The sequence below is a fragment of the Pezoporus occidentalis genome, unplaced genomic scaffold (assembly GCF_034315485.1).
Source record: "Pezoporus occidentalis ecotype Australia unplaced genomic scaffold, CSIRO_AGI_Poc_V1 ctg76, whole genome shotgun sequence".
NCBI classification, from domain to species: Eukaryota; Metazoa; Chordata; class Aves; order Psittaciformes; family Psittacidae; genus Pezoporus; species Pezoporus occidentalis.
The window spans coordinates 2,070,365-2,080,936 of record NW_026916115.1 but is presented as its reverse complement, the minus strand read 5'-3'; the positions used below and the strand labels follow the sequence as shown (position 1 = coordinate 2,080,936).

At 40.5% G+C, this 10,572-nt stretch overlaps 1 protein-coding gene across 2 annotated transcripts in view; it reads right to left on the bottom strand.

Moving 5' to 3' along the window:
• Nucleotides 1–10,572, bottom strand: part of ABL2 (ABL proto-oncogene 2, non-receptor tyrosine kinase) — a 50,766-nt gene that overhangs the window by 15,935 nt on the left and 24,259 nt on the right. The window contains exons 1-2 of one of the 2 annotated variants that reach the window (XM_062602297.1): nt 4,216–5,131; nt 431–601 (exon numbers count right to left, since the gene is read on the bottom strand). In XM_062602297.1, the coding sequence (XP_062458281.1) occupies nt 431–601; nt 4,216–4,321 (277 nt within the window). In that variant the 5' untranslated portion in view covers nt 4,322–5,131. Of the gene's footprint in view, nt 1–430; nt 602–4,215; nt 5,132–10,572 lie in introns of those variants that run through there. The other variant, XM_062602296.1, reaches the window with a different exon arrangement.

Below are 10,572 nucleotides of genomic sequence, written 5' to 3'. Positions count from 1 at the left end.
AACGGTTCTGCAGCAGGTCATAGTCTCATATATGTACTGAACAGAAACAGAAAATCTCTGTGCAATTCTTAATTATTGATTTTGCCTCCGTTCAAAGTGCTGAGTTCTGTTACCATCAAGAATGTAACGGTTTTTCTCTGCCCCTCCCTAAGCCAAGTGTCTCGAAGGGCCAGTGATCTGGGGAGACTAGAACAGGGATAACTGCAGCTGGATTAGACTGTTGAGCAGTGTCACACAAACCTGTATCTGCACTGTGAGAACTGCCCAGCAGGTGTCTCTCCAACACAAGTGAGAGAGACTTACACTCACCAGTTCAGAGAAAAATCTGTAACTATACTCATTCCTATTCCTGTCTGGAGCAGGATTCTGCTTTCTGTTTTCTGTTGCTAAGTTTTCAACATAGTAGCTGCTCAGTGATTCACAGCCTTACCTTTGGTGATGCTGAGGGTGTTGTCACCACTTGCTACAAAATCGTAAAGTGCAACAAAGAGATTGGGATCGCTCTCAGTGGCTCCAAGCAGGTTCTCCTTGGAGCTCCATCTGATGGCTTCATTCAGTGCCTGGGGTTCAACATCGCAACCATAAGGGCGGTGCAGGGCCTCTGAAGAAGGAACGGAAGAGGAAATTACTTTGTGTACAACTGTAAATAGAACAAACCCCAGTGCAGAGCAGAGCGAAGCTCCTACTGCACAATATGCTCTTTATGGAAAGGGAAAAACACATGCATGGTTTTTGATCAGTGGTTTTCAATCCCCACTTTGCTGACTCTTCATTCCATAGGTTACTTCTAATACGGGCTGGAGAAGGTGATTAATTGCCTAGATACCAAGTACCAAGCTGTGTATATAAAATTTCTATTTAGTATTTATTGTATTATATATATTCCATTTATATACACTTCTATTTGAAAGGATTTAAACATTTATAGATAAAAAATGGGTGATAAATAAAAAGTACTTTTTTTATTATGTGAAGCAGTGAAAGAAACCTTCTGATGCTGAAATATTGTGGTTTATGTTTTTATTGTTTCTGTGGCTGAAATAGCCTCGATCTGAAGCCAACATCATAAATACAGCCAAGACAGACTGAATGATGACACAAATGAGATCTACAGGTTAGGACAGTAACTGATGCAGTATTGACAAGAATGTTGGTGATTTGCAATACATTTCAAGACTGTGTAAATAAGAGGTGGAAAACTGACAAGGACAGAAAGTAGTAAAAGTGATGCCAGATATGCAGCAGTAGTGTTTCTGAATTTCCAGGCAGCTCTGTTTTGCTGACTCAAAGGACAACTGATACAAACTTGATAGTTCAAGGGAGTGGGGGGAGGAATCAGGCTTGTTTATAGACAAAAGTCCCCACATTTCCTGTGATGATGAAAACAATGTAAATGCACAGGTTTTGGAAAGAACAGTAGTAAAAAGCAAAACTGTCTGAACTCTTCATGCAAGCACTATGCCAAGACCATCACTGGCTTTCGAACCCAGAGAGCGGGTTTGCTCTCAATACTAAGATATGAGAAAAGAGCAATGATGAGGTTTAATGCATATGGGCTGCTCTAGGGGGCAAAAAATAAGAAGATGTAAAATAAAGATACAAATATTTTCTCTGATGGCAGAACTGACACCAAATTCCTGTCCCAATATATATTTCCAAATTCTCTTGTTGAACTTAATTCTGGAAATGTACACGGTAAAGAGATTTCATTAAAAGCACCAGACATGAAAAGTCGTCTTTAAAAAACCTGAGGCCTTCTTTGCTTTACAAGCATTGCTATGACCCATTTCTGAGGGGCTGAGAAGTAAGGCTTAGGATGTTTTTAAGCAGACCACTGCCAAAGAACGCGTGCATATGACTATCCCTTCCCCACACTCCCATGAGATTTACATTCATGAGCAAGAGTGAGTCTATAATACACTTTAAAAGAGAACAAAGAACTCAAATGTAATACAGGACGGGAAAACTGGGAAGTCAGCGAGACACAAAACAGGAAGAGGCCTGTGCCAAGTAATAGGCAAACATATGCCAAATCTGTGTCACAGGACAGAGCTCAAGCCTGGAAAATGAGGACATAGGGGGTTTTCATATTGTAGGTACATGAGAAAGTATATGGTTGAGGTTTGTTCAGTTTTGTTTTTAAACACATAGCTAAGTGTGTGTCAAAAGCTAAGGCTTTTGACAGTATTTCTGGTAATTCTTCAGGGTTAAACTGCTCGTATAACCTGCTCAACTTGCAATTACTTAATAACCTACCTTCTGAAACCTGAGAAAGTAGCCCGCTTATCAGGGTTTTCCTAGCAAGCACAGAAGTGACTACCAAAATGTCACTTCTTTGATTTCGCTGTTTGCAGATGCGATGTTGACATACGTTTCCTATTCCTAACTATCAACTGCAATTAATTTTACAATATACTAAACCATTCATACTCGCTTTACCATGGAGGAAAGAGGAAATCCAATGCCTACATTACAGTATAGCTGCCAACATCCCCCTGTAATTTTTTAGGACTGAGTATGTGCATATACATGTCCAGTTGTTAAGCACCAGGAAAGAACACTAGTTCCTAAATACAGCTCTCTTTATGGAACAAAAATACAAATTTAATTTTTATTTTATAGCAAATGTGCTATACAAGAAATCTGACTTCTGCATCTCTGCCAAGGAGCAAACACAAAAGTAGGCAATGTTTCCAAAAAATATCCGACCTTTCAGCTCCAAAATATCTTAATGATGTTTAAATAACTTCTTACTTTCAATTATGTATCTGCTGAAATGCGAAAGGTTTTAAATAGAAATATATGTATTTATTCTAAATCAAAACATATGTTAAGTATCTTTCTCAAGCCAGAAAAGTTCATGAACTAAGCATCCAACCCCTACTCAACAGACAGCACAGAGTTGAGCATGTAATGATGTACTCGATAGGTAAGCCTGAAGAGGCCCAGTATCAACTTAGCTTCAGAGCTGCTGCAGTGAATCCCATGACCACCTACGCATGCCCATGCTGAGCCCCCCAGGGGGCACTCCAGCCAAGGCAAAACCAGCAGAATGCCACCTGCTGCTCAGCACTGAGCAGCTCTGCTCACATGAAACCACTGTGGGGCTGTGCTGGATTGCTAGCAAAGATTCAAAGCAGGTGTGGGACTACTACCACTTCCTCGGGAATGCCTGGGAGGCTGGCACACGTTCTTAACACCCACTTTACGCACAGAAAAAGCCAGCAGAAGTTAATGTTTGATGAAGAGCTTCAATCACTTAGCTACAGTACTTACCTAAAAATCACATTACCTAAAAAGCAAATGCTTTTAAGAGTTCAATGCATGTCTCACCAACTTCCTTCACTTTCACCTTAGAGTGACTTGGATGCTTAAGTAACTGTAAAGGTTACCCAACAGCTACTAAAGGGGACTTTACCAAGTCTTTAGGACTTTACTGTACCTATTGCAGGCTATTAGTACACAATAACCTATGCTGCTCAATACAGTGTGGATCTATACCATTCAGTATGTCAGGTTATGGAAAGTCAGTGAAACATGATGGTCACATAAACCTCATTAAGGAAACTAGATCACAAAATCCTATCATAAGTGATTCTCTTCCAGTTGAATAGTCTGCAAGCTCTATCCACACCAAGAGTACGGAAATGAGCTGGGAAGTTGTTTTATATCAGCTCCTTTTAAAGGCTAACCATAAATCATATACTAACACTTTCGTTTCCTATACAATGGAAAACTTACATCATCATTTAGTGCACGAGTAATACATGGCCATGCAAGGAGGTTATGCTTCATCCACCTCCTTCCTTTTCTTTGTTCCCACAATACAATTTGCTTCCATCCGGATATGAAGGCTTTTCCTATTCAGCCAATATGTAAGGGGTGTTTTGTCCCCTACTCTGTGCTGCCAACACTGCAATTACTATTCTGTTCAGCCCAGGAGCAGGATGTAGTGTACGCTAAACCTTTAATTCTAGAGTCATATTATGGCTGAAGTGGTCTCTATTTCTGAAATACCAACTGTGTAACTGCTCATAAAAATGAAGCATCTCAATAATCCCAAAACCCATATAAAACCAGGCAATCTCAGTCCTGCCTGTGGCTGGTCTCATACTACAAGACAAAGGTAGATTTGAGAAGACCCATATCCTCCTTGAAACACCTGGAGAAATACAGGAAAGGGACAGCACAGCATTACATTCCTGAACATCATACCTGTGAAATTCACGCCAGGCTCAGAGGCTTCCTTGCTAAGGCAGCAGAGCAGCTTGCCTTCTTTGCCATAGCTGCTAGACTGGAAGAGGACTGTCCCCACAATCATGCTGTGCTTCACAGCAAGCAGATGAGGCTGCTTGACACAAGAAGTCCTGGACTGCCACTGCCAGCACAAATGCCACCACGTGCAGTCAATCCCTGCTTGTAAGGCTGGTGGCCAATGAAAAAACAAGCGCTGCCGAGCGGGCAAAGGAGAAACTGGGAAATCAGGCTGTGGGCTAACCTAGTTATCAGCTGGAAGTGAGGGTGGAGCTTCCCAGGGAACGCTGAACAAACAAGAGGATGTGGGGACTGGACTGCAAGTTGAAACAATTTTGAGATGTGCTATAAAGACAGAGTTTTGTTCCGATCAGAGTTAGGCAACAAAGTGTTTGGGAAGAAAGCAAACAGTTTCCTTGGAGAAATTCCTTTGTACAAATTACAAAACAAATCACCCATTAAGGAGACTGCCCAGATTGATTCATTTTTCCATCCCACATACCGTTGCTGGAGCATTACTTAGATGAATCAACAGGAAATGGCGTTAGTGAAAATATATATGTCTAAGAGATGTACAAGCACTGAGCAAGTAAACACTCTTGAGCATTTCAGGATTTCAGAAAGAAAGAGAAAGCAAGGGCAGTACAGTACACCCAATGGGAGCTGTATATTTGCTGACTACTAAGAGTCAGGAACTCTTTAAAAGGGCACCATCAAATTTACCTCTCAAAAACCGTAAGATGTGTTGGATGAATTCTTCAAAAGCTGTAGCGCTTTTGAAAGGCTGTACTGTATGGCTTATACCAGGACAGGCTCCTCCTAACATGTGGGACAAGGAAGGGTTAAAGACAAGAAATCACCATGGCACTCTCACACCTGAGATGGTGGTAGGCCTGCAGTGTGGTATATAAAGGGAGGAGGGAGAGGGAACCCAATGGTTGGGTTGTTGTGGGGAGGAGAGAGGAGCTGTCAAAGCTTACCAAGGGGGAAGACCAAAACCAAACAGCATTTCTACAATCCATTAACTCCACTGCTCTGTGAGAAAGGCAGCTGCACCATGTGATGAGGACTCATCAGGCTGAAGGTAAGAAATGAGCAACCTGACTTATTCCAAATACTTGTATTTTGTAAGGCTGTTGAAAAACACTATAATAAAACCATGGGTATCCTGTGGTGAAGGGGAACTGCTTTCACCTGTATGGCCTGTGACGTAAGTTATGTCCCCTACCACCAACCCCTAATGTATGTGGAAAAAGTAACCAGAAAAAGAAAATAACTTAGGCTGACTACCTCCGTAGTGCTGTCTTTGTGAAGTTCTGACAACTGAGTGACCTTTTTTCTTCCTTATCCAAAACCAAGCTCAGTAAATCCTGCAGCATGCTACCTAGCAGCCAGAGGTTGCAATGCCTTTACGTAAGAGCTCCTAGGCTTTATTTCTTTTGCTCTGTGTTTCTGCCTCTTTGTTTTACTGTTTTCTCCATTCTTATTTGCTCTAAATATTCTTCATTACATTGTTATTTGTACCAACCTTAGTGCATCCGTTAATACACAAAGAATAAGCACGATTTGTAGAGAACGACAGCACAGCCTCAGAAACATGTGCATGAGTTTTGTAACACGCTTCCGATATGGTACCAGAAAATGGCAAGCTATGTATGGATTTGTGGCTAAATTACTCTTAGCTGTTACAGTTAATTACCTTAGTTAAAATAACAAATTTACTTGTTAGTTAAAATACAACAGATGAGTAATTGGTATTTGGAACACACAAGAACTAGTAGAAAGATAGGATGGATTAATAATATAACTTGCAAAGGTATCTACTGACTATCAGTTTTAGCCTTTGGCAGAAGAGCATCCTTAGCCAAAGCTTATTGGCTGGCTGATCTGTTAATGAGCCCCTGATGGGAAGTCAAGCAGTGGCCAGCACTGGCCTTATGGATAAGTAACACTTGGGCTGTAAGCTTCCTGTTACACGGCAATTCTACGCCTGCACCCTTCCAGCCACCCTCCTGAAGGTGTTTCTCAGTGGTAAGGACACAGAATGTTGCTGCACAGTGTGAAGCAGTTGATAAGGTCCTGTCAAATAAACCCAAGCAGAATAAACTTGGGCATCTTTCTACCTTCTAGATGAGCATTATTTCTTTTACAACTGATTTTCCTAGATAGTTACTCTACCCTATAGTCCATCAGTTCGACATCTCCATCCACCACATCTGCATCCTATTCTATTCCCTTCACAGGAAGTGCACAATATAAAATCTTAATTCTGGTATATTCAACTTTCTCGGTGAAAGAATCCACCTTTCAGGCACAGCAGCTCTTCCCAGCTTTTTAGACTATTCCCTTTGGTGCTCTTCAAAACTGTTTCCCAAGAGTGGCTACCCTTCCTGTACAACTTAAGTCATCCATTTAGAAGCATTTCTCTAGTTCTTCCAGCAATGGGAAAAAGTTGAATAAAAGGAAATCTTACTGACTAAGCTACTTTGAGATGTATAGCTCAGGAAGCTCCTAAAAAGACTTGCTATATTTTGAATTTCTGAACCAACTGCCAGTGTCCCTAAAACATGTAAATGAAAATACTGCCCTGAAATGTACTTGGTATTGGCAGCAGGCCAAAGTGACTGGTTTGTCAATGGAAGGAAGAGACAAAGAAAGGGTTATAGGGTAAATACTAGTTATTGCATACAATCTCAATCTGTTACCTTTCATTTTGCTGCAAAACCCATAGGCTGTATGTATATGTGTTTGTACATTATATAGACAACATATGGTGTTCTATCTTCTGGCTTCTCTCATGTCTCCCTTCACAAAGGGACACATGCATACAAGGCCACCAAGATCTCTGCATATGCCACTTCTTTCACTTTTTTCACTTTGAGTTCTCAAACTAAATGCCAATATAAATATCAATGCACTATTTTACATGCAGACTCGTTTTATATACTTGCATTTAAACCTACCAAAGAACACACTTTGATCAACTTGGAGCATAGAAAACAGGCCATCCAGTAACTAACAACCATTAGCATAACTTCTACTTTCCACTGCATCTTCAAAATGTACATCACTTTACATCACTAGACTTCAAGATCTTTAATCTTGTTAGTGGGAGGATTCCTGCCTTAATGAATAAGAGGAAACAAAACTGGTAACACAGCAGCAGCAAGTGGGTTCCCTGTTTTGCTGACATGACCGGAATAGTATCAAGTTCTACAGTAGTTTGTTTCTGAAGCCAAGTCTCAGCACTTCCTACTAACCAAAAATACTCATGGCAAAGTACATACTAAAAAGCAAACCGATGCTAAACAGGCCAAGTTCCTGCTGTCTAATAATGTGGTAGCATAGAAGCAGACCTATGAACTTTCCTTACCCTGTAACAGACTCCATCCCTTACCTAAGTGGACCACCTAGTCTTTCTGCTAACGTACATGTGGCCATGAAAAACACCAGTTTAAAGGGGTTAGACAGCTCACATATGGCTTTGGTAAAATGCAGGCAGCCTAACTAAATGCCATTCCTAGGTGTTCCTCTCCAGCAAGCAAGCAGACTCTTAATAAGGTGGTTTGCTTGAACTAAGCACAGATCCATCGAGTCTTTGGGCCTCCCACATTGTGGTGCAAGGTTTAAGTACTGTAAACAGCCCACTGACTAAAGCCAAGAAATATGGCTCCAAGCCAAGAACTTGGGATGGGCAAGGAATAGGTTTCTATTTATGGCACCAGGCTGGGAGAGACAGAATAGAAGGAGACTTTAGAGTCTGACAAAACTGCATCATGAACAGCTCACATCGTATAAAAAGAAACGTTTCAAGTCAAGCTGGCAGCACCATCTTACCTCAATAATCAAAATATATCTGACATAGAAAACATTAATTAAAATAATCTTTGGTATCAAAGAGAAATATATGGAGAAACCTAAAAGCTCTCCATACACCTCACCTTCTTTGGAGCAGACTTATTTTGTTTCACTGGTTCCAGTTATCCTCTTGCTTTGTTGCTAATGCTACCAAATAGAGGCATCTCTCAGCCCAATTCTTTGCTCAGATGTCAGTGACATATATATACCATTTCCTCCAACATCAACCTAATGTAGTACTTCCCATTTTTTCCTCAACTAATTTCTGGTGAAGAAGTATCTTTTTTTAGTGCAGAATCAGTATTAAATAAATCAAGTATAAGCTCCAAATTATTCATCTGAAAATCTTCATTCCTTGTTGAATGCAAGGTGCATAAATCTCTTCATAGATCAACAACTGTACAGGCTGTAAGTGAACAAAACCTACTGAACCATTTGGTAGCACTGCTGTTTTAAGCGAGAATTTCAAAGTAGATGAAATATTGATCATCTTCAGTACAAATGTTGCTAACTCAATAGACTGGCTCTCATGACCTCTAAGATTTACTGTCCTTGCAGAACTCCAGCAGGAAACTTACTCTGGGATAAATGCAGCCAGCAAAGTTATGCAGGTTTTTAGGCGCAATTAAAAAACACTTTAAGGCGAGGAACTCGTGAGCACAGGAGCGCTGGACCTAAAAGATGCAATGGATGTTTCCTGTCACAGGTACTGGGGATGGCCAGAAGCACCAGAATTCACCCAAAGCACCAATCTGACTTCTCTGAATGTGCCACTGGGTGAGGAATCAAAACCCAACAGCACAACAGAAAAACACCTTCCTGAAGTGATGTATCTTAATGCCATTAAAATCATATGCACAAAACATTTTAGAACAAAAAGCTACAAATGTAACATCTTTGTAAAATCGTGAATACTGCAGCAAAGTGTTTGTTACCTTAATTTCTAAGGATTTGTTCAGCTCCAATAAAGCTAGTCAGCTTTGCAAGTGCACTCTAGAAACAAGCAAATAGACCACAACTTCAGATGCTCTGCATTACATACCTCTTTCCATTGAGTACTGCAGTGATGAAGTTCAGATCTTCGCTCCTCAGAATCCTGCCTACAGCGGACAGTAACTATCCCCACAATGACAGTTTTAGGGAAACGAGTGCAATGAAGGGACACCTGAATTACAAAGATTCAGGGAAACTGCATATATGTAGATCAAAAGTCTGTTTGACATTCTCCCTTTGTCACTGTAAGTTCCAGTAAAAACTCTCCGGTCTGAAGGGTAAGGAGGGTTAGGTCAGCCAGTCCCTCTCCAGGAAAGGTGGGATGACCAAACATTCTGACATCTTACAGCAAGTCACTTAGCACTTTTTTAAACCAGCACTTTGGAGAGAAGTTGCCTAATGTGGATTACACTTCACTCCAACAGAATTCCTGAGGAGTTGTTGCTACTGGCCACATCAAAGTCAAGATATTATCTACTTCTAAGCAAATCAAATGAATAGCTATTTACTCACAGCATTAAAACAAACATTTGAAGTAGGAGCTCTTCTGCAAAAGGACTACTTGAAAAATCATGGCTCAAATGACCCCTAAGCAAGCCAGAAATATCTAACTAATGAAGTCTAGCTGGTGAGAGGTTTATTTTGCAGATGTAAAGCACTAACTGATCAGATTTTGAGTTAGCATGGCATAAATGTCCCAACTGCTTTCCAAGTGACATAATTACATCTAGAAGTCTTACAGTATTATCTACTCTCCTTAGACTCAGCACCTGGAACAATGACCACATTAAACTGTTTTTCAGCTGGCCTTCTGAAATTTATTTTTAGCCTTTCTAGTTAGAGGAAAAACTTGGAAGGAGAGGATAGAGACTAACCCACTAACTTGTAACGTCAGGAGTGAAAGAAAATGTCAATCTAACAGCTCAAATTTGAGTTGATGTCACATCTTGAGGACAAGTAATTATTTTTGCAAGTGCCCTAGACAGGCAAGGCAGCACTGCTTACCTTCTGGAGGATATTCGGACGGCAGAGCTCCCCAGGTGAGCTGATATAGCTTCAGTTTCCAGTACATGAGTTTAATTTTTTAATGGAATCCCAAAATGCTTGCTAGTACAGATGCAACTTCTCAGTTCCATCCACCCACACTGAACATGCAGCAACTGCCAAAGCTACACAGTACTTCTGGTTTTAAAAAAATTCTCTAGCTAAAAATACATCACAAACTGTCAGTCTCATTTGTCAGCAGCCAATATGCTGTTCAAGCCATTGTCCACAGACATTTTCTTCTCTTGAACAAAGAAGGGGTTTTCCTTTTTAAAATATTTACTTTGTTTGATCAAAATACTCTTGTGATCTTGCCTTCTTTGAAATATGTTTATCTTAAAAAATAAACCAGTGTTTCCTTTCCTCCAAGAAAAGATGAGCTTTAGCATGAGTACTTGCCCAAAAATTGCATACTGTCTTGTT